General features: G+C 39.1%; 1 protein-coding gene across 2 annotated transcripts in view; it reads right to left on the bottom strand.

Annotated features, from left to right (window-relative positions):
• fam184ab (family with sequence similarity 184 member Ab) overlaps window positions 1-25,087 on the bottom strand; it is a 196,148-nt gene that overhangs the window by 114,017 nt on the left and 57,044 nt on the right. For both annotated transcript variants that reach the window (XM_063494619.1, XM_063494620.1), the window contains exons 2-6: window positions 13,628-13,747; window positions 10,025-10,183; window positions 6,165-6,404; window positions 5,767-5,850; window positions 4,496-4,747 (exon numbers count right to left, since the gene is read on the bottom strand). In XM_063494619.1, the coding sequence (XP_063350689.1) occupies window positions 4,496-4,747; window positions 5,767-5,850; window positions 6,165-6,404; window positions 10,025-10,183; window positions 13,628-13,747 (855 nt within the window). The remainder of the gene's footprint in view (window positions 1-4,495; window positions 4,748-5,766; window positions 5,851-6,164; window positions 6,405-10,024; window positions 10,184-13,627; window positions 13,748-25,087) is intronic.

The raw sequence follows: 25,087 nt of genomic DNA, 5'->3' as shown, positions 1-25,087 counted from the left end.
AAGCATAAGTGTCCCTTCGAATGTAGTGTACACCTGTGTTTGTGTGAATGAGGCTGGCAGATGGAGGTGAAAACGCTTTAATTAACAGTATCTCTGTTGAATTATCTGAGTTAACAGAAGAATCCCATTGTTATGACATTCACTGATCACCTTTGATTCACTTCTAATCCCCTTTAAACCTCAACAAAAACACCCACACGCACACATGTGAGTTCTTCTCACATACTGCCTCACCTCTCTCAATCCTCCTGATTGGACCTGGCTGATTCCTGCATTTTCATTTAAATACAAAAAGGGACCCGAACATAGTGCTTTAGGTGATTTATTGTTTTATCTCACTAAAAGCTCCCACAGACTTAGTCCAGATAGGCTCTACCTGAAGTGAAATATTTAGTCCAAAGTCAGTGACAGCAGCAATTTAACACAGCGTCAGTGGAGTATTTCACTTGGGGGACAATTTGTAATTTTTTGGCATGCATATTCCTGCAGAAGCTTGTGAACACTGAGCCATTAATTACGTCTGTCTCAGTTACTCTGAGCGATCATTTGCTTGCATTTCTCTGGAGATTTGCCTACTAAATCAGAAGCTAAAGGAGGGTGGCAGAACAGTGAAGCAGACGCTGCAGCATCCTGACACCAACCGCAAGTGTCTCACACTGGTGTTAAGTCGATATTTGATGATACGGTTTCTCCACATGGCGTATGTGCCAGTACAGTAATTATGCCTCCGGAGACTTGGGAACATTTTGATTTAGTGCAGCATTTTAATTTTCAAGAGTCAAATTAATTTTGTGAAGGGTCTAAAAATGTGCCTCTACTTGCGCAAATGCTAGCAACTGTATAGGTATGCACAGTGACGAGACGCAAGAGGTGTAAATCAAACCTGTGTTGCGAGCTTGTTAAGGTTAAATTAAAATCTACTATCATCCAACAATGAGCTCACAGCAGGAGGTGAAGGATTAAAAGATCTGTTCACATACTGAGGCTGTTATTAAGAGATTATTATGATATTACTTTTACAACTCAATAACATTTCAGCTGCACAAAAGACAAAACCAGCAAAGGATCAAATAGTTTCCATCCTCTGATATCCGTTTTGCCTTCTTACATCAGGTATCAACCACTCTGCTTGTCGTTTCTTTATCTGGGTTATAGTTAATTGCTGTGATAGCTAAAATTATTAACTCCACAGCCACCGCTGACCTTGATCCTAATTTCAGCATCACCAAGGAGGAGAGATCCCTTCCTGTCTTTGTCTGCAATCAGTGATAATTCCACATAAACTTCAGAGCGAGTCATCAAAACAAAACAGACCTACTTAGCCAATCCTCCCTGGAGCACATGTCAGCTTTATTTTCAACGGCGAAGATAATCACGGGCGTCGTCACTAAAGATCTTACAGAAGTCAGACACTAGAAAATAAAAAAATAATGACTTGGGAAATAAACACAGCACTGCTATTTTTGCTGTCATACCAAATAGAGACTTAGTGTGCTGGATATTTTGGGTAATTTGTAACAAATACAAAAAAAGTTACAACTTTGGCAATCCAAAAATCCAAAAGGAAGATAACTAATATTGCTTTAACCGGTTCTGTTAATAGGGGGTTTCATTTGCTCAGGCATAATGGATATATTTTGCCTATCAAATCATCAAATAATAGGAAATAGCTTGAATTCCTCTTTAAAAAAAACGTAAGATCATCTTTAGCAGCAATAACTTGTAGGGTTTGTCATCGTGGAGGAATTTTGGCCCACTCTTCTTTGCAATGTTGCTTCAGTTCATCGAGGTTTGTGGTCCCACGACGGCATTTAAGTCAGAGGAGTGGACTTTGAATGGGTCGTTCTTTTCTTTTTCAGCCATTCTGTTCTAGATTTGTTGCGGTGCTTCATTGTTACTTTAGTATACAGAGGAGTTACCTTTGAGTCACTGAGTTCATGATGAACTCGGTGACTCAAAGGAACCCAGGTCCTTTGGGTGCAAAACAAGCCCAAATCATTACAACTGCACCACCGTGCTTGACAGTTATTTGTACTGATATGCTGTGTGTGGGTTTCACCAAACACTGTGCATTATGGCCAAACATCTCCACACTGGGCTTGTCTGTCCGAAGGACACAGTTTTAAAGTCTTGTGGTTTGTTTAGATGAGACTTTGTAACCCTAAGACACGCTGCCCTATTCTCTAGAGAGAATCAGTAACACTTTAGTCTTTTTCTAATTGTACTGTCATGAACTTAACAAGCTAACTGAAGCCTGTAGCATCGTCTTTCTGTGATATTGTACATCCTGAGTGTTACAGCCTGACCCATAAGCTGCTACGCAAAAAAACTCACAACAGAGTTTATAAAAACCTTTAGTTATTTCAATTGATAAATATTAATAAAAGTTCAAATTTATGGAAAAGTGTTAATACTTCAGCCAGGAGAGTACAAAGTCTAGCAGAAAGTGGTTTGAGTCACAGCCACATTTAGCAGCTAATGTAAATCTCATAGCAGAAGAAGTCTATTTGAAAGCTTTTGTTTGGGAACTCTTAAGCATGCAGCTAAAATGTAATCCAAATCTAACTCAACTCTTAAGTGGCTTGCTGCCAACCTGGTGGATGCTGAAAGGGTAAGTCCATACAGAACCCACTGAAAGGCTAGCATGAGCTGCAAATGGGGAGTAAAACTGAATCCATTAACCTTGCATCCATTAACCTGAGACACGCAGTGATTCTAAAGTGGCTGTAGGTATACGTGAATCTGTCTGTGCTAGCTCTGTGATACTTTCACAGGAAGTCTTACTTACAACATACACACCAATACAGCGGCAACAGGCCAGTATTAGCTGGTAACATTGTCAGATAACATCGTCCATCATATGTCGGTTAGACATCAGTGGGTAGAGAGACAGCAGTGTGCAGAAAGGCCCTGCTCATATGTCTGCTTAAACTGTCCTAGAATACATTTAATGGCACAGAAACAGCCAACTGTTTTAGAATAATGGGACAAATTACTTGTAGACTGTACGGTTAAGCATCATTTGTTCTCAGTACACAGGTAGGCTGTGGAAACGCACCGCACTGTTTTTAATCACTTACTGTTTAGCAGCTTCGACATTTTTGATCTGCTCCTCCTCTAAATTACAGAGAGAAGATGAGCAGGGACACAAAGTTTAAATACAATCTTACTGACATGTCATCATCCTAATGACTTAATCAGAATCAGAATCAGAATGCTTCAATAATCCCTAAGGAAATTATGTGGGTTACAGTTGCTCCAAGACAATAACGGTGACAGACTGAACTAATTAAATAATACAGTATATTACAAAGTTTAGAATATATGAGAAATAGCTGTAATATATACAAATAGCTCAATTATAAATATCGAGAATAATACAGAGGTGAAATGTATATGATTGACTGAACAACCTGGACTAGCAGCCAACTTGAAGCGTTAATTTGGAGAATGTTTCTATTTGCCTTAACAACTAAATGTTTTAACAAACACTCTCCTTTAAGGCACCTGCACACTGCATGATCCGGGGAATCTTATAAGTTCACTGCATGACACTATGCAACATGGATGTATTTAACTCAGGCAGGACACTAAGTTTGATGACATTCGTTTCCCTACAGAATCAGGGACCGGTCTGCAGTTTCTCTCCATGCTACCATCACTCTTACATCCTAGACCAGACTTCTTATGACACGTAGCTGAACCATTTTACCTGTGGTTCACTGTTTGAGATCAAGACACAAAGGAACCATCCTTCTATAAAGACAGCCCAGCATGGCACAGTATATACTGTATGCTGTAGTTGCAGAGGAACAGCAGCTACTCTGGGAGCCCCCTGAATGACATCCTCACCCAATTTAAAGCGAGCCTCCTGTTAGGATCCCTGGGTCTGTTCCCAGTGTTTGTGTTTTTTTGGACTTTTGTATGTTGTATTTTGTTTTGAGAAGTGAGCTATGTTTCTAGTTCTTAGTCTTTTGTTAATTTAGTCAGTTCCCTTTCATGTCCTAGTCTCACCTGTGTATGTCCTTCCCAGTGTCCCTGGTGGGCATTCTCTCTCTCTGTGTCTCTGCCATGTGACTGTGTCAGTATCTCAGTGTTTGTGATTTCCTGTCTTATTTTGATAGTCATTGTCTCATGTGCAGTCTTGCTTCCCTTGCTTCATTATGTCTGTTTTGCTCCAGCTGTGTTCTCATGTGTCTCCACTTCTGAACGTTAAATTAAGGCTCAGGCTCAGGTTGGACAGCTTGAGTGTTCTACTCGTCATAATTTAATCTATAAAGTGACTATCCATATAAAAAGGAATACATTTTATTGAATTTCTTCACATGGACTTTGTTCCCTGTTATCTATCTTTGATTACAGGCACAAAATCTTTGCAAGCTGTCTATAAAAAGAGACATCAGCTCACTTAAAACTACAGGATTTTCAGCTACTTTGCCTCCGTCCACCTTCTATTGACTCATTTTTGGATGAGCAGGTGAGGGTTCACACTCACTTTGATGGTGCTCTCTGCGGTGTTAAGTGACGACTGCAGCTTGTAGGACCTCTCCCGGTTTTCCCGAGCCTCATCCGACACCCTGGCCAGCTCGGCCCTCAGTTTTCCGAGGGTTTTCTGCAGCGCCGCCTCCTGAGTCTGAAACTCCCGTCGCAGCTCGGCCTCAGTGCGTTTCCATGCCAAGAGGTTGTCGGCGGTAAGCTGCTGGGTTCTCTTCATGGCCTCCAGCTCGCGCTCATAAAAGGCCTGAGCCTGGGGACAAACACAGACTTGTGAAAGTGTTCACCACTGCGGAAAAGATTTAAGCCAAAAACATGAAGGGTGTAAAACTAATTAATAAGCCTCAGTTTTCTCTCTTTAATGACAATGTGAATTTTATATCAAAAGGTCTAAAAACATTTAGAGCTGGAGCCAAAATTACTTTCCTGACAGTGTTTACTGCCGACGAGGATGCTTTTTTTATTGAATTACTAGCATCTAAATGCAGTCCTTAAGTGCTGCTATGGCTTTTCCTGTACACAGATCTGCAGATAACAGCCTTCACTTTCAGCAGTGTCAACACTATAGTGCCAACAAATTAAATTTTCAGGCCTTTTTTTAACTATTACTAATCCAAGGACATTTAGCACAGCCTGGAGTGAATCGATTCTGGAAACGCCAGATGAGACACTGTGTGTGCAAACCTTTTAAATCTGCTTGAATCCTTATTTTATTTAGGCTTATTTTTAAAAGATTGCACCTTTCAGTCTGGACTCAGTATTAGGTTTTTTGGGTTGGCTCTAGACAGAATTAGACTGTAGCAGTAGTGAGAGCAGGGAAGGAGAGTACACCCACACTTTCCTGAAAACATTAATAAATAGAGTAAATAACAATGGACTTAAGATTCTTAGAACATAGTGGTACCAGTTCTCCATCTACTGCAGGTTCTGGTTAGAGTTGGCCCACTAACTTGGATCTCCAAAGCAAAACAAACACTACTGTATATTGTCCCTAGCAGCAGTTAAAGGGTTTGGAGGAGCAATACGAAGTGACTGAATGGCATCAAGGACAAGACTACATGTGAACAGTTTGGGAAGGGCAGACAATCACAACAAGAGCAAGAAAACTGGAAGTAAAAGCAAAACAAAACACACGGGTGGGGGGGGACTAACACAGAAGGCATGTGAATAAAATATCCATATAATGCACAATAAATGATTTATTAACTCATATTAGCTCACGATTTTGTTTACCAATTATTAATGGTGGCTATTATTTTTAATGTACTGTACCTTGCTGAGTTTGGCCTCGTACTCCTCCACCAGTCTCTTCTTGTCCTGTTTCAGCTCCTCCACCCGCTCCGTCAGAGAATCAACCTGCAGCAGGAACGTCCAACATGGAGACACAACGAAACGGCACATTTCGAATTAAGTAGAGTCAGTTTATTTAAAAAAAAAAAATGCAACCAGAAGTCTCTGTTGCTTTTGCTGTAGAGAGACGAAAAATTATAAAATGCATGTAGTCTATACTAACGTTAAAATGTTGTCTAAGGAAAGGTAAGGTAGAACAAACAGTTGGAAACTTGGTAATTATCGCTGTCCCACTTTCTTTCTTCTTCCCTGTAGTGGTTTAGAGTTTGATGCTTTGGCTTTCAAGAGCTGCTCTACTTTTGCAGAAGCGAGTGTGTTACCTCGGCTTTATGGAGCTGTACCAGTTTCTCCTGGTCTTTGCTGTAGTTTGCGTTCTGGCTCTGGTGGCTGCGAAGAAGCTCCTGGATTTCCTGTCTGTGCTCAGCCTTGAGCTCTTCCAGCGCGGCCCTCTTCTCCTGCTCGAACTGGGCCTGTGCCTGGCTGAATGTACGCAGCTTCTCCTCAAAGGACCGTCGCATCTCCTCCACCTCCCTCGACATGGACACCACACGCTGCGTGTGCTGCCAAAGACGACGGGAATGAAAGGCTGAGCCAACAGGGGAATTGATTTATGGGTTTTGTAGGCTTCTTACAGAGCGCGTGACTTTTCAAAAGGTCTAAGCCAGGTGGTGGTGTACTGGCTTGGGGGATTTTGACCTTCTGGCTGCCGACCTGGCTGCTCTAAATTAGCAGTAAAAAGCAGCAGACTAAACAGAAACAAAGTGTGTGAGCAGAAAACGCTCTGAAGGTCATTGTTCAAAAATAACAAGAAAAATGTCATCTAGTATTGACATAGGAGGTTATCATTCTGACAATGCCTCAATCCATTGATATTATATGTTATTATGATTAGCAGAAAAGTGGTCTCTAGGTACCTGATCAGAAAAACACTAAACATTTTACAATAAAATCTTTAAGGCACATAACAACCATCTGTCAGGGGAAGATTTACTAATACGTTTTCATACCTTTCATTTAATTTGACTGCATTTCATTCTCTAAAGTAGCTAATTACACAATCAGCACCAACTAACTATTAGCCATAAATTTTCTAGTCTCAAAAGGTAAAGAAGTGGCATATCAGCCGAGATAAAAGTAGGAGACACCCATGACTGACAGCTTGGACAGTTATCAGGTAAAAAAAACACTCAGGGATAATAACACAAGCACAAACTCAGACACACATCTGCATATTTGGCATCAGTATGGTGGCTCATTCTGCTGCACTGTGACCTCACAGCAAGTGGGTTCCTGGTTCAAATCATTCCTCCAGGAGACCTGGCTTCTCCTGCCGTCAAAACATGCTAGGATAATGCTCCCCTCGCTGTGCCCTTGACCAGAATAAGGCCTTACAGGTGCCCACCGCTGCTAATAATGAGTATGGGTTAAAATGTGGAGACTGCAGCCTTTGGGTGTTTGTATTTTATTTCTTTGAGCGTCACTCTAAATCAGGGATGTCATTTTATTTAACGGGCTAGAAACCACTGCATAATAACATGTGGTGAAATATCCATTTCCAAAACACATGATGAACATCCTCAGATAATTTTAACAGTATGTCTTATTGCAAATGTGCTGTAAATCAGTGGATCTAGAAAAGGCAAAAGTAACTTTCACTTTGTTCTGGAGGTAGTTCAATGTCTGTTTTGGGTTGTTGTGTTGGAAAAGTGACGACCCAGACCTGTTTTACTGCCTTTTAAAAACCTGACATATCCTTCTTTATTCACAAGTCCATTCATCTTGACGAGATTCCCAGATCCAGATGTAGTGAAGCTTCCCCACAGCATGATACTCCCGAAACACTGTTCTAACTCTAGCCCTCATTAGCCATTGGTCTGGAGTCTTTAAACATATCAGTAGTTTTCTTTCCTTCCAGGCTTGTTCTATATTTGTGTTTCTCTGATTCTGTGGATGATACTTCTCAATCCTCTTTTTGTCTGTACAAGTATCAGTCCATTTACCAAACAGTCCAGATGTCCAGGGTGGTCTACACTGAGGGAGACGTGTTGTGAGATGATGTATATTGTATTGATAACTTGTCCGTACAAGTGTCTTACTTTTCAAAGCCATCCAGTGGGCTTTGGTGGCCTGGTTCAGGCCCCAGGCTGCTTTGTTTGACATCCCTGCTCTAAATCATAAATTCCTGCATCTAGTCAATTTTTCTTCATTCTTGCCTTTGCATCTTTTTATCAGATAGCTGCACACACTCCATAAATCTATATAATGATGTTCATTTGGTCAGCTATTGTTAGAGATTAGTTACACGCTTCACTGTCCTCCCAGGTCATATACAAGCATATACATGGGGATGATTTCATACACACTGGCTCGCTCATAAACTTATAAACAACAAAGCAGAGGCAATTTACAGCATAGCAATAAGAGAGGTATTCTTCTCCTACTTACACGAGATGGGGGAAAAAAAACTAATTTAAATTATATCTCTTTATGTGTCTTAGCAGGACTGGATTGTTATTGGATATCGAAGAAACTAGATGTGATTGCATCCGAGAGGCAGCCAGATCCAGCTGTTCAATACATCCTGCATTTGACTTGCAATCCAGGCAGATCTGAAGAAGATGAATGCATGTGTCTCTCTAAGACTTCAATGCAATGTTTACTTCTCCCAGCTGTTATTGTGTCAAACAGTCTGTGGTCTGTCTATTGTAACTGTAATTCTAACAGGCAGATCTACTTTGGAATAGTACCAGAATAACACCAGTTGTTCCTTGAGTTTAATTAACAGAACAGACATTGCCAGCTTCTGAATCTGAAAATGAAGGACTATAGAAAAGGCACACTGTGCTTACAGCATGTCTGTGATCTGTGGTCATTGTAATCATCTGTTTTTATATTTTGGTTGCAAGCCTCTATTTAAGGCTGTGTCCAAAAAAGTTGGCACTAATACGTCTGTATTTTTACTCAAATAACTGCATATAAAAGATGGATGCACCGTGCACGCACTGTGGCATCACCCACTGGTTAGTGAGGTCCTGCTGAATCGTTTTGCCCTCACCATCTTGGTGTTTTAAAATGGGAGATATTAGGCAGGGCTTTGATAACTGAGGAACATTGTATATACCTGAGCTGCAGCAAACCCTACCCTCCTTTTTTCACTGTGATGGGGATCCTAATTTACAAAATGAACTTCATGTTTTATTCATCTAACGAGACCATAAACTCATGTCGTAGATTGAGTAAGCTGAGGGCTGTTTTTCCATCAACTCAACTTGTGCCCATTGCACGACATTACAAAGAATGCTGGTTCTGGACACTAAGCTACATCTAAGAGTATTTTTATTTTGTAGTATTGCTGCCTTTTCTAAAGTAAAGAATCTAAATCCTTCCTCTGCTGCTTTCCATGTATTTTCGTATATTAAGGCTTAAGGCAATCGACAAGAGCCTGAAAATTGTGCCTCCCATTTCCTAGGCTAATATTCAAAGCTGCATTTTCTGATTTCCCCCATGCGCTTCGCTCTGATGGGTTCTTGGCCTTTCCTGTGGCAACACATTCAAAGGTTAGACCAAGCCAAGTTCTCTCTTTTATGTCTCTCCCTCTCTCTGATCCAACTTTTCCTTTGTCCCACCATGAGCACAACTCCTCTTTTAACTAGATGACCCAGGCCTCCTTGTTTCTTGTTTCTCTGCAAGGCCCTGCTCACATCTTAGTAAAATCAAAAATGGAGTTATAGTGGGCCAAATCATTCTCAATAAATCATCATCTCACATTCTTATGGGGGAGTTTCTTCTGGTTGACTTGTTTTAAAAAAAAACCTATTAAAATGTGCAAGAAAATCTGTTAAGTGATGGCATTACGTTGGTGTTTCCAGGTAAACAGAGCTCATTCTAGTCATCATGTAGCTGGATTAACTCGTGGATATACGTGACAAAATTTAAAAATGTATTGAATAATATCTGGACTCTATTTACAGAATCCTTGAAAAAAGAAATGAAAATGAGGCCTGAATGAACCCTGAGCGCTCACAGCAATCTGAGGCAGTTGATGCAGACAAAGAGAGACTCTCCACTTCACAGCAGGACAGAGAAACAGACTTAATAGCGATTACCTGCAGCTGTGAGTGCAGACACAGGTGCCTCTTGCCTCCGGCACACACAGACATCACATCACTCCTCCATTTACCTGAGCCTCGGTGCAGAGCTGCATGTCTTCCACCCTCTGACGGTAGCTCTCGAACTCGGCCAGGGCCTGCCTCTTCATCCTCTCGTGGAGTTCCATTGACTCCTCCAGAGACTGGATCCGCTTCTTCAGGTCCATCTCATCGCTGATCTTGCTCTTGTACTGTGACAAACATTTAAAGTTCAGTGAGGTGCTCGCTATCATCCAAATCTAGCATTTTAATGACAGCATGTGCGGAGATGCTTACTCTGTGATTGACAAGACACAATATGTCGTGCACTTCATATCCTCCAAAACTTGATCATTTTGAGATATTATGGGACATAAAATGCATATAAACACCGGTAAATAAACATCCTGGATTTCAGCTCTAATTAAAATTACTTTAAAAGATTGGCTGATGCGCACAGAATTTAAATTAGGCTTTGATTTTTCTCATTATGACAACAAATGAAAGTGAAAATTAAAAGATTAAATAGGTACATCCAATTCGGCTAAATTAATTAAATTTGCATTCAAAGCACACCAGTAAACACTGCCTCCAGGGAAACTTAATAGAGAAGCAGAGTGAGGCGATGTCTGCGTATTCAAGTTTAGCTGATCGAGGTTGGTCACATTACTCACAGCGAAGCATTGTCATTGAGGCATTGTCATCAAGAGTAATGATGTGACATATAGACCTAAATAATTAATATTCACGTGATTCATAATTGATGACTTCATTTCAAATGTGGTCTGAGCTCACTGGTGATCACAGTGCAGCGCTCCTGATGTATTTTAGCTACATCATCAGCTGTATGTGATTTTATAATGATGTCTGTTTTCTGTTGAAATCTATTATAAAGTTGACTTTAGTTCCTCTTCAGCCTTTTGTCCACCTATTATTATTACTGTTGTTATTGTTATTATATTTATTATATCATTGCGTCTAATTTTATTACGCTTTATTTCATTTTTAATTGCTGTAACAAAGGAATTTCCCACCTTTTATGATAAATAAAGTAGATCTTATCTTAATCTTATCTTTTAGGTCAAAATGACCCAAGGCCTATGAGAACAGCTTCTCTTTACACCTGTGATACATTTCTATTATCTAAATTGGGAAAATAGGCTTTGCTTACATAATATTCATCCTCCTCCTTTTATATTACCAGTAAAGAAGCTGTGTCAGATGTAGACGTTTAGATTCAGTACGAATTCGCCCTGGGTTGCATTACATTATATCAGCACATGCAGACATCTTTGTTCTCCTGGATACTGAGTGCTTGCTACAATATATGTCTCAGCAGTGGTCCCGAGACTCCTGAAACTCCTTTCTGCATGGATGAACCTGGTCTAACGAGATTCCCACAACGCCGTCTTCTCTCTTTTATTTTATCTGCATTCCCCAAGTCTGCATGTTACTAAATAGCCAAACACTGTGTTAGATCCCAGTTACCCCTGTACAGGAGGTCTGGACTGGCTTTTTGTTTTAAAGGGTCTGAGTTTCTGATCCTATGAGTATGTATGAGTATACAATAGTGGGTTATTCAGAAACCATTGGCAAGGAGACTCCTAGATCTAATAGCCTGATATCTTGTAAGCTTCTACTTGATGCATAATATGAACTTAATATGAATTGACAACACTGTACCATTTGATATATCAGCAGTTTTGCTCTTAAACCACTTCCTTGTATTGTGGACGGGAACAAAAGCCCCCCGACATGTCATGAAAACAGCACGAAATATTGTTGGCACAGAGCTGCCATCTTTAAAACATCTCTAGATCACTGGCTGTGTGAAGAGGACCAAGCAAATCATCAAAGACATTGCAGACCCTGGACACAATTTGTTTAAGCTCCTACCATCAGGCAGACATTTTCAAACAATCCACAAACAAACGGACTGAACTGCAGCTTTTACTAAAGCCCCAACTCAAACATCTCCTCTGTCTGAAAACTAAATGTATATACAGCTTTACTACTACTACATGTACTATACTTACATCCCACTAACTGTCCAATTATAGACCTGAGTGTTCAGCATTATATATTTCTTATCTCACAACTTGGGAGTAATTTTGAATTGAATAATTCAATTTTAGTGTAATGGTCACTGAGATACTGGATGAAAGGAATAATCATTCAAATCCATTAGAAAGTGCTAAAAAAAACTCCAAGAAAAGCTTTAAAAAGATTTTCCCCCATAAAGCTGTACTTCTGCTATGCATACGTACATATTGTGACTTTTGAAATGGTTGTGAAACTCTAATGTGCGCATGCATCTGTGCAATGACATGATTGATTTAACCATTTCCTGTTTCGAATGTTGTTTGGCTCTTTGGGGATGAGATCGCCATCTTTAGCATTTCATAATTCTCTAAAACCAAGTACACCCTTACTGCTTCCATAGGAATTAAGTGGGTAAGTAGCAGCCAGGAGATGCTAATCAAACGCTTGATTAATTAATCATCAACAAGTGTGAGCACCTCTGTAACACCACCAATCAGAGAAATTGCAAAAAAACCCCAAAAAACCCAAGAGCTACATCTCAGACTCCACATCTGACATATAGCTCTACATCTCAATTAACATTTATCATGCTGAGGCCTGTGCTTCTTTCAGATGCTCCCTTATTAGCAAAGCATCTCCACAGAAGAGGGATCCGCATATTTGATTTGGCACAAATTTTTATGCCTGATGCCCTTTACGACACAACTCTAAATCATTTGCATCTTCTCCTAGTCTTAAACCAGGGATCTCTTGCACATTAGGTCAATGTGTTAACCACTACACAAAGATGAATATGTATGATTAGTTTGGAAGGGCTGCCAGGAGGAAGTCTGTTCTGTATAAAAGGAATATGGCACCATGGCTTAGGTGTGCACAGTTGTACCTGAGCAAACCACACGAACAAAACACAGCTTATCACCACAGACACTTCACTGTCAGCACAGTGGTGCAGGGTTGATGATATAGGCTTGTTTTGCAGCAACAGGTCCTGGGACAGAGTGGCTGAAACAGAAAAGAATGAAGGTGCAACAATGTCAAAGTCTAGAGCTGACTGAAATGCCGTAACAGGACCTTAAGAGAGCTGTTCATAAATGAGGGCCCATAAACCTCAATGAACTGAAAAATAGTAAAAAAGAGTGAGCCTAGATTTCCAAGTTGAGCTATTATAGTTATTGCTGCCAAAGCTGGTTCTACAAGCCAGTGAATCATGGAATGTACTTAGTTTCACAGGACTGCAGAAAGGTATGATGCCTCTGGCCAAACTGATCTTGTGCAGTTTTGAAGTGCATCCTGTCAATGTACCAGCTGAAGGTTGCGTGGACTGAAATGCTATAATTTAATACATGTTTTATATTTATTAAATATTTAATAAATATGTCAGTTTCTTATAGATTGTATTGTGTTGTGCCCATACTCCGACAACGGTGTGTAACATCTTCTTATGTAATGTGTGTGTCCATCATCATCATCTGCTCCTATCTATCTTTAAAGTGCACACAGAAGGAGAACTTCACTGATTTCAGTCGATCAAGTTGAAACATAGGAGTCAAGCAACAGAGTTTTTGTGGTAAAGAACCTAATAAATTTAAAGTAAGACAAACACACACACAAACCTGGAGTATCTTCTCCCTGGTCTCAGAAAGAATCTGCTGCACCTCCTCTTCATGAGCCTCCTTCAGAGTAGCGATGGCTGCCTCGTGTTCATCATTTTTCGTGTTCAGTGCATAGATAACCTGCAACAGAGGGAAGAAACACATTAGATAATTTACAGGATCATAATAAAGATTTAATACAATATTGATATGGTTTTTGTTTTTTTTACACCTGACTAGACAATTAACAGCAGTATTCAGCTAACATGCTAGGACTGCTATGCTGGGCATATTGTGTTAAAATATTAATACGGGAGCTAGCAGCAGAACATCAAAGCATGAGGATAAAGTAAAGAAACATGAGAGCGGAATAATAAATCTGTAAGATGAAAAGGAAAGGTGATATTGATGTTTTGAGGATGACGCTCCCAACACGGTTCAAGGAGAGAAAAAACTTCTCATACAATATTTTTGCAATCAAGTCCAATGAAGTCTTTATGAAGAACAGCTGGTACTTAGTGCACACTTGGTGTTATAGACAAGGTGTTTGTAGCATCCACTATAATGTTCAACCATCACCTTAAATCAATGAAAAAAATTTTTTTCACAATTTTGAGAACTCGAGTTGGATGAGGAGTCCTCACAGGGTTTGTCCTTAAATGCCTTTTTGCCTTTTAACCAAAGAAAAAAAAATCACCAGGACTGTGATAAAAATATGTGGGCTTAATTTTCCAAAGCTGGCAAATACTTCACGTTTCTAAGATGGCCAAACACTCGCCAGTTACTCTCCGAGTTGAGTGACGCAAACCGAACTCTAGTATTCAGCTGCAAAATAAAAGATTCACCGTACTGCTGCAATCAACACATTTGAAAGGGCAAAACTTTTGCTTTGAAGGCGAGCATTCTCCACTTCCTGTTTGCACTGTAAACACACACGTTGCACTTTTTATAGTTTCACTGGTGTTTAATGAGCAGTTGATAAGTGTTTGCAGACATGCCGGGGGCTTCCATGTAAACTACAACCATGACGATCTGTTAACAAATAAAGCATTCACAAGGAGATTTTGGTGCAGCACTATATATTTCATTGCAACCTCCAGCAACAAGTTGAAACCAGAAACCGGTTGCAGACTGGTCTCTAGACCTGTGAACCCTAAAGACCTAATGTGAGCCACAACAGTTATAGTGTCATGTTCAGGCCATTATAAAATACACTTAAAAAAAAAAAAGCAAATTCAAGATTATCTGCCATACTACCAATATTTGTTGTGGTTTACTAAAACGATTAATGGTGAGACAATTTGCTGAATTTTTGCTGGTTTGCTGGAAGTTTTTCTGGGAACGCAGACCAGACTGACCAGACATGATGAAGAACTTAATAAGAACTTAATGCAATTCTAACTTCATATTTTGGCCTCAGTTCGATAGTCCTGCTGTAGCATAAATATTTCTAATGCTACTGATATACAATTAGTAGAGATGAACTGTGGTACTGTATATAGCTGGTATACAGCTGCTAAAACCTCCTAGTCCATTGCTTAATGTTTCTAATAACTCAGAAGTATCAGTGATCTCTTAAGGATAAGCTATGAATTTCACATAGCCTTACTTAAATAGTAGATATTAATGTTTCATATATAACTGACAGTAAATCTTGCAAGTCTTCACCTTTACGAGAGAAACATCAACATACTATGGATTTTTTTTTCTATATCTTCTCCATATCTGATGCCTTGCAGTGATGAATTAGAAATTGGTTGACGCTGTGTATTGCTGGGGATAAAAATAACACAAGCAAACTGTTGTGCATGAGATTGACCTTTAAATCTGTCCAAAAATACATGCGGCCATCCAATAATTTGACAGTGCAGTGATCCTCTGCTCAAGGCAGAATGAGAGGGAGAGGACAGAAATGGGTTCCATGGGTTTCCACATGAAAAACTGTGAGACACCCGTCCTCTGCTTCTCTCCCTGCCGTGAGAAACAAAGCTCTGCGTTGCCTCTTTGAAAAACCAAGTCAATAATTCAGCACATTGAACTGTGTTTGGGTGCTAAAGAGCCTTTGTTTACTTGGGCCAAAGTCCATCAATAGAATTGGAAAAGAGTGCAGAGGAAAAAATTAGAGAAAGAAAAGGGGGCAAAAGCTTTCACCGACACTAGACACCCACTTTTTATTCTTTACCATGCCTTACTGGGAGAAGAAATGTAGTGCATGTAGCTTGACAAGTGCTGATGTCTTTGAGATTTTCATTGTTTATTCCCCACACACTCACCCTGTTTTTGCTGACAGCTGCAGAGCTGTGCAATGAGAGAAATAAGTCACTTTATAATCAAAGACATACTCAGGCGTGGGATGAAGCCTCTCATTTGATTTTGTAAACCACTGAAGTTGAACAGGACTGTCCAGCTTTCATTTGGCCAAAAATCCAACTTTATCACCTCGTTTTGACTAAAATTATTGTTGTACAAGATTCTACGTTGTGTGGTTCTCTTGTGATTTTCAGTGTAAAGGTATTAATTTAGGAACACTTCACATTGCAGCTAAAGCTTAAATATTAAGGCCCTTTTATTTAATTAAACTGTTAATAAGTGTGCAATGAAACATTCGATTAACTTGTTTATATTTTAGATACTTCAGCTGCAAATATGCCTAGTTCATGTCTAATTAAAAACAAGAAAAAAGTGTGTATTAATTCTATAAAGCAACGAATAATAGTAATAAAAGTTTAACTGTGGAAAAAGAGCCATTAATGTGAAGTTACATTAGTGTGTGAGTTTTATTTACATTATAAGAAACTCTAATAAGCTTCTGAATAAGCTTCTTAAACAGTTGTGTTGGTAAATGCTTAATCTAATGTTTATAATACTATTATTACTGTTTATACAACCTTATTAGCACATAGTATATCTTAATACATGCAATAGATATGAACTAATATTTATTACATGGATTTTTGACATCATGCCTTACCATTTACTGTCCTGGCAATATTAAGATGCTAATAAGACATTATGCTAATGATCCTGTAAAACTGCTCTATGGCTGTGCAATATACTAAAATTTTGTTTCAATTTCTATTTTGGTTTCTACCAATTACTAAAATGAGATTATCAAAATCACATAGTTACCATGTCAGATTCTGTTTTAAAATAATCATCTTGTTTTGCTTCCAGTACATCACTTTTCTGTACATTTGATCGGACACATTTATTCACTTCAATTATAGTAAAAGTTCATAGAAATCCACTTAAATAAAAATGGAAAATAAAAGTGCATTAAATCATCAGTACTGAAAAAGTAATTATGATTTTGGCCATAATCAAGCAGCCACAGACTGATTTTAGGTTCAATTTCAAGAAGAAGAAGAGCTTTCCCTCCTCTTTAACATCTCTCTCCCCTGCAGATTGTAGCAGCTTTAGCTCATCTCAAACCAAAAAGAGGTAACTTTAATAAAACTGACCCAGGTCTGTGGAAAAACTAATTTTAAGTAGGAGTTCAAGAAGGTGACAAATAAGTATTATCTTTGCTAAAAGTTTATGATTGCCATGATCTAGCAGGCCATGTGTGTTTAGTAGCTGACTTAAAGGAAGTGATGTGTGTGAGGTTTTGGTCTGTCCTTAGTCTTTAATAGGATTTACATTTAATGGAAATCCAGCTACAGCTAAAATGCCAGTATAGATAATTCATAGTGGTGTCAGAGAACAGGCCAAGGGATCACTAAAGTCAGCAGAACTGGTCCCCTGATGCTCATGAATGTTTGTCCAAAATTTATAGCTGTTGACATATTTAAGTATTTCAAGCTGTTACAGCCATATGACCATGTTCCTCCCCCTTGTTGTCCACTCTTTCTTGTAGGCCAATTAGTGCCTACAGTGTACTTGTTCTTCATCCCAGCTTCCTCTGCTTCTTGGGCAGGTGTCCCAGTCCAAGGCTCTAACACTAATTACAGCGGCGGGCTCAAAAGAGCTGCCAGTTTGTCATTTGAGATAGCAGTGATTTAAAGTGAGGAGTCTGCCCCGTGTCTCCTTGTTTGTAGCATTGTTGTTTGGTAATCTGGTTAACACTGAATGTACCTTAGAGGGTTTTGTGTTCTGCTTCAGATCTATGTGCTTGCTTTATAGTGCTTTAACTCTGTAACCAGAGACACTTATCTGAGTGTGGAGACTGTTTTATCTGTTTACAGTTAGGATTTCTAACATTTTTGTTCATTTTTGTCTCCTGTGCTGTTTTATTTCAATTTACCCAAATAGAATAGAATAGAATAGCTCTTTATTGTCATTGTTACAAGAACAATGAAAGGCAGTTTGGCATCTCTCCATGTGTGTGAAATAAACAATAGCGTTAGTATTTACAAAATAACACAGACAAATTTACATTTACACAAGAAAGATATGTACAAGTTATACATGGACCTGCAAATATCTTTTGTTTGTGACTGTACCTTCTCCTTCTGTGGTCAAAAGATTGACTAACATCAGTACACCCATGCAATCCATTCACACACACACACACACACACACACACACACACACAGCCTAGTTTATGTATACAGGGTAGTTTTATCCAAGAAGAATTACAGCCCGTGTTTTCCTTTGGACCTCTCACTGTAAGTCTCCTTCACTGTGTTCACAAATGAGCAATGAAGCACCAAAGATCAGAGACAAACTGCAGAGAGGAAAATAAGGCCAAGAAAAATTTGGTTTGCTCCAAAATAAAACATCTTTTCCTCATCAACACGCCTAAATTATTCAGCTCGGCTCAGCCGCTCATCAGCTTAGGAAGCGAACGAAGCCAACGTAACGGTTAGACGAGCTAAAATCTCCATCAGAGTCATCAGCACACTTCTGCAGATGAAATGCACTAATCATGATGCTGTGGGGTCTGCACACACACACACACCAGCATAAACTGTCAAGTTCCTGATGAGCCAATGAGCCCATGTCCAAACTCATCATGATAATTTGTCTGACAAATGGTCAGAGACAGAGATGTGGAGGCAGAGACTATTGTGTGCGTGTTTGTATGCGTTAGCACCCACAACAATGACAAGCGCAGCCTGGGAGATAAAGCCTGCAAATATTGCCGTCATTGTCACCCACGGACACTGAACAGTGTGTGCCAGTAAAAGACATTCTTCTAAAGGTTATTGCAGATATGAGCCAATATCTTCTGCCAGTGCTGATCTATGTAAAGAGTTTCTGTAGATCAGCACCTTCTGAGAAAATTTGGGTTAATTTAAGTATTACACAGCATATATTCAGCATTAGATGAAGACCCATCCTGCCTGTTGGGGCTCTGTGAGAGCAGCGGTATACACAATTTAGGGGACTTTCTCAGCCCTAACTGATCCTCTCAGACAGTGTTTTCCCCCAAAATGTGCTCTCGCTAAGGCAGTACATAGCTTTAACTAAAGTCCTGCCTTAAGGCGGAATTACAATTCTCTGTAAAGGCGTTGTGTGGTTACCCTTCAGGTATATACAGAGATCAGCTTAAGATTTAACCCTATGAAGTGCCAGAGCACTGTCTGTGAAATGCAGTATCATTCATTTATTTTATGTATTGTAGGTATGAAATATATTTTGGTATTCATGTGATGGAGAATCACACCAAGGACACTTTGGCAACAGTTTGTCTAGATTCTAGATAGTAAAACACGTTTGTGCATATTTAGTGATAATTTCAACTTCGTAAATTAAACATCACTAAAATGATCAGTTCCAATTTTTGTAATCACGTTGATCACAAGTTTTCATAGAGTGCTGTGAAAACTAAGTACAACTCGTGTTTGAATAGCTAATAGAAGCACCTTCAGCAGCAATAGCTTAGTAGTTTTCTGTATGACTTTATCAGTCTCTCATATTATTCTGGAGGAACAATCGGTGCTTCAGTTCATTGAGGTTTCCAGGCATTCATTGCAAATTTCCAAGCACAGCTGTTGGAAATTTGCAGCTGTGCTTGGGATCATTATTCTGTTGAGTGACTCAGTTTTGGCCAAGCTTTAGCTGTCAAAGAGATCGGTCCTCACATTTGACTCTAGAAGACTTCGGCATAGAGAGGAGTTAACGGTCGGCTCAATGTCTGCAAGGTACCATTGTTCTGTAGCTGCCAAACACGCCTAAATCATTGCCCCTCCACCATCATGCTGATAGTTAGTGTTGGGCCATAATGAGTGTTATGTTTGGCAAAATCTAAACAGCTCCACTTGGGTTTCATCTGTCTAAAGGACATTGTTCCAGAAGTCTTATGGTTTGCTCGGATGCAACTTTGCAGACCATCCATGTTCCTTTTAGAAGAAAGAAGAGAAGAAGCTTTCTCCTGGCAACACCCCCAAACAAGCTGTACTTGTTCAGACTTTGTCTAATTGTACTCTGACAAACTTCAACATTTAACATGCTAACTGAGGGTGTTAGACTCAAAGATATAGCTCTTAAATTATTTAGGATGTCCAGTCCTGTATGTTAACACACTCATGAATGCTTCAGATTGGCATACTGCCAAAAGATCTTTTTAGTGCTGTAGAAACACAAACATTTTAGAAATCTTGTCAAAAAACTTGTAAAGCTAAAACATATTTATTGTTATTGAGCCGAGACACTGGACTTCACTGAGAAGTCAAAAATGAATCAAGCATAACATTCAACAAACAAAGCAAATGCTTCTGTTCAGGAATGCTAGTAAATACCTGTAATTTGGCATCTTAAACAACTAATAATCTTTGGTCCATCCATTCTCCTCCATTTAACCAATTCAGGGTCGCGGGATAGCTGGAGCCTATCCCAGCTGCCATAGGGTGAGAGGCACTCTCATTCACACTTATGGGCAATTTAGAATCACTAATTAAGCTAACCCCATTAGCTGCATGTCTTTGGACCCAGAGAGAACCCACGCAAAACACACAGGGAGAACATGCAATCTCCACACAGAAAGACCCCAGCCAGATGGTGGATTTAAACCCAGGACCTTCTTGCTGTGAGATGACACTACTAACCACCACGCCACCATGAACAGTGAGAACAAACCACAGATTAAAAGACTGTAAACCACAAGAATGAGTTAAAAGACATAAACAAATATAAACAGGTACTGTTTAAATTCATCAGAGAAAGTACTGTCAGCTATTAGAGTCTCAATTTAAACCTTTTTCCAGCAGTTAAATTTGAGATTCATGCGTTTTATGACAAAAGGCCACTGTTAAGATTTTCTTTTGGTATACAATACAATGAATGTTACCGTCAGCTTAAACTACAGGCTCTTTTTTACACTTGAATACAGTGCTACGAATTCATCCATCTAAGGTGTGAGCGTGAGAGAAAGAGGGAGTGAACGTGTTTGCACGGTAGCAGAGATCTTTTCTCATCTCCGCCGATCGATCAGTTCATGTCCTTGGAGGAGTTTGCTTAAATGACAGTGATACCAGGCCAATCGATAAGGCGACAGCAAAATGCTGCAAATTTTGTCTGTCAGCTGGGAGAAAGTCACAGCTGAGAAACTCGCTAAGACTTCGACCAGACGCGCTACGGCTGAGTCTCTGCCTGCTGCTCGGTGAAATATGACTCAGCTGCCAAAAATCTGGGAAAAGCTGGGAAAATATGACTTTCTAAAACGAAAGTTTCCTCTCCTCACTTTTACTTAGTTTTTAACCCCCGTTTACTTCTATTTGCTTTTATGTTATTCACTCGACACAAACCAGCTGCAGTGTATAAGCTTCATAGCAATGCTGAAAATATGTAAACTTGTTTTCCTGTCTCCGTTTCATTTTTTCTACTTGAGGTGTTTACTTGTCTGCAGGAATAATGTCAGATTTACTTTGCGTGGTGCTCCAGACATGTTATCGTCAATGTAAGCTTCGGAAAGTAGCGTGGATAAACAAACTAAATGATGTCAAAATATATTAAATTAATGTTAAAATATACAAACATAACAACAAACACAGAAAGTTATTTTAGCTACACATAGTGCAGTAAATGTTTCTGTCAATACCATAAGGACAGCTTAAGCTGCTTTCAGTAGAAATGATTATATGTGATATTTTGTTTGGTATTTTTTATGAACATTGAAGTATGCAGACAGACAAATGACTAAGCACCTGTTCAAGTACTCTAACCCACCTTTGTGCAGTTTTTATGCCAGAACAGTTGTTAACCCCGGTGGTGATGACTGGGTCACAGGTGGAATTTAATATTGCACTCATTTAATGAAATGATATCAATCTCTGTAGTGCTGATTGTTAGGCACACGCATACACACACAGTGGATGATAACATCATTCACATATGACATAGAACAATCTAGCCAACTACAGTACATGATTAGGGGACAGGCACCATTTTTTCAAGATATTTCTTCATGTGTTTAAAATGGCAGAATGCACATATTGCCATGACACACACACACACACACACACACATATACATACACACACCAATTTAATAACTGCAATGCCATTTTTTTAAGAGTTTAGATTTTCCAAAGTCAGACAGAGATTCGGGGAGTGCAAAGTTTAAAAGTCCCCACAATTAAAACTCAGACAATAAGAACTCTGAAGAAAAAAAAAATCTAAATTTCATTGGACCAACAGCAGCTGGAGGCGATATGACAGGGGAGGTGAGTCATTACTTTTTAATTAGTTCGTAAAGGACAAGATTCTGGGGTGATCAAAGCAAACTATGCTGTTTCATCTTCACTTCCCCACCACACTCAAACCTCAAATTTTGTCACTCTAAATTGCTTGTGAGTGCTATTTTTAGACATTATTTATTTATTTATTGGCTCTGCTGCCAAGATTGGATCATGTACAACTTGCAGAGATGCAGAAAAATATGTTTGCAAGATCCTGGGCACTGGCTTTTGTTGCTTGGTTCCCAGTTCCAGTAGGAAGAAAGGGTTCTGTAGCGTATGCATGTAGAGCAGCGCTTCACATAGTTTGATCCTGGAGTTCAGAACAACTGCACCGGTGCTGAATACTTCTGTATTGCAGCTTCTAAGTAGTAAGACTGCAATCAAAAGATGTACATTTTAGGGGTATAAAGAGATGATATTTAACTGTTCTGCTTTTATCTCATACACTTTTACAGAGAGACTTTTATAGAAACTGGATGCACCTGAAACTACAAAGGTAAATATTCATTGTCTTCATTGGGGTAATCCACTTGTTAAGCCTGACTTCATTAGTTACTTCTGGGTCCAAATGCTACTAGAGGTCTCAGAAGCAAACAAACACTGAGGAAGTCCATCAAAGTGTGGCTCACAAGTGTTTAATGTATAGCTTTAACCTCCTGAAGCTTTGCAATATTTGGAGTCCTGGACAAAAGACTAAGCTTAAAGACATGCTACACATGATGGAGAAGCTTAGGATGACAAAAGAATACTTCTGGGGGGCTCGTGTCTATTCAAAAGACAGAGTAATAGCACTGCAGCAAGTTCAAACGACTTTGAGTGAAACTTCCACAGAAAATAAAAGTGAAAAGTCCATCAGGCTTTGCCAAATGAAACAGGGATTGTTAAGGCCAAGATTCAGCTGAAGTCTTTGAACTGGCAGGATGAAAGCTGCCAAAATAAACTCCCATAATAAAGCGGATTGTTAGTATTTGCAACAAAAGTATTAAATATCACCTACAGACCAAACAAACAAGACTTGGGACTGTTTGTACCCAAAGCGGGAAGTGAAAATGACAGCTTCTAAAATTTTGTACCGCTGTCATTGGATTCCCAACGACTCAGTGAGGGAAAAGAACATAAAAGGGTAAAAAGATGCTGCTTCTTCTTGGAGTTTTAGCAACTTCAAAGGATCTAATGGCCACTAACAAAAACTGCCAGCTATCCACACACACACACACACACACACACACACACACACACACACACCTAATCTCTCTTATCGGGTCTTTCCATCAGCTGACGAGACTTTGATGATAATGATGATGTCTAATGACCACCATTACACTACCTTAATGCAAGCCGGTAGTCATTTCCCACCTTGTAGCTTCAGAGCTTTGTCTTAGGAGTTCAGTGGGTGTGTAAGCACTTGAAGGAAAGCTTGAAATGTGTTGGGAAATGTACAAAAACAGAAAGAAATACAGTATATATTCCTCATTCTCTGTTATAAATCTTTTCATTAAATGCCAATTTTCTATATAGAATCGCGATTTCTCTTCCTAATGTTTAATAATATATTTTATATGTTTTATTTCTCATTTAAGAAACTTTTAATCATTTTTATTTTTATTCTGGTAATACTGATTAAGACAATCAACAGTTTATAGATATAAATCACTGTTGACTGTTTATATAATATGATACATAGAATAGAAATATGGTCATGCAATATGTGTTAAAATTTAAAAACAGAACAATAATGTAAATATAAAAACATCAAGGAGATTTAGAGGTGAAACCAAGTAAACTGTATTAACATGGCTACCACTTAATTCAAATTTCAAGCCTTTGTGCAAAGTGAAGCTAACGATCAACCTTAAAGTGTAAAAATACGAATGCACATTTTAATTAGTAATGCTAACTGCTTCATGCTTTAATTTCTGATTTTGAATTCAAATTCAAAAATAACACCGTGCAGATATGAGCGACTGCATGTCGGTACCCATGTATTTATTTCTGCACACTTGGGAATAAGATGGTTAATGGTTTGGAAAAAGGTCAGTGGGTGGGATCCGGCATTTAATTGCTCCAACAACTATGGATGTGTCATTTCACTGGCAGAAGCCTTTTAGTCAGTGGGCTGCTGCAGAAGGTAGCCAGTTTAGTGGAAAAATGGGTTTTGCAAGCAATTAACTTCATTATTACTGCTGCATAACAAACTATAATTATTATGTTGATGGGAAGCCTGTTTTATTTTCTCCCTGTGTCCCCTGTCCAATCTCCCTCTGCCTGAGTCTTAATTCTTATGTCATCTTTTTTTGGTTAAGCTACAGGAATGGAGAAGAAGAAGACATTTTTACTACTATTTAATAATATTGTTTTTATTTATAATGTTTAGTTATAATGTTCCACTTGTAGATCATCTTATGACACGTGACTCACTTACATTAGCTGATGAGGACCATCATATGAAACTGAAAACTGTAACTGGAGTTCATAATTTGCTGTATAATAAGAAGGATGTCAAAGATCAAAAGTTACACACAAAAACACGAGTATAAAAAAAAGTGATGCCATGCATGTGAGACATGGTTACACATAGGAGACCAGTCAGAGAGAGGAGCAAATCCAGAAGGACAGGACAAGAAGCAAAATTGCTACAACCAAGCCAAAAAGTCATGCACAAAAGAGATCAGTTAGATAATGAGGCGAAACACAAGGAAGAATATGAGAAAGAGCAGGAGGTAAAAGACAAGATAGGCTACATGAAGCAAAACTAGAGGAACAGGAGGATCACAAGATGTAAAAACAATAGGGCAACATGAATATGAGGAAGAAACACAAGGAAATGAAGCAAATGAAGCAGGACAATAAAGCTAAAAAAA

This window comes from Pelmatolapia mariae, linkage group LG15 (assembly GCF_036321145.2).
Source record: "Pelmatolapia mariae isolate MD_Pm_ZW linkage group LG15, Pm_UMD_F_2, whole genome shotgun sequence".
Lineage (NCBI taxonomy): Eukaryota > Metazoa > Chordata > Actinopteri > Cichliformes > Cichlidae > Pelmatolapia > Pelmatolapia mariae.
Note: the sequence above shows the minus strand (reverse complement) of the source record. Positions and strands in the feature narration are given on the sequence as shown.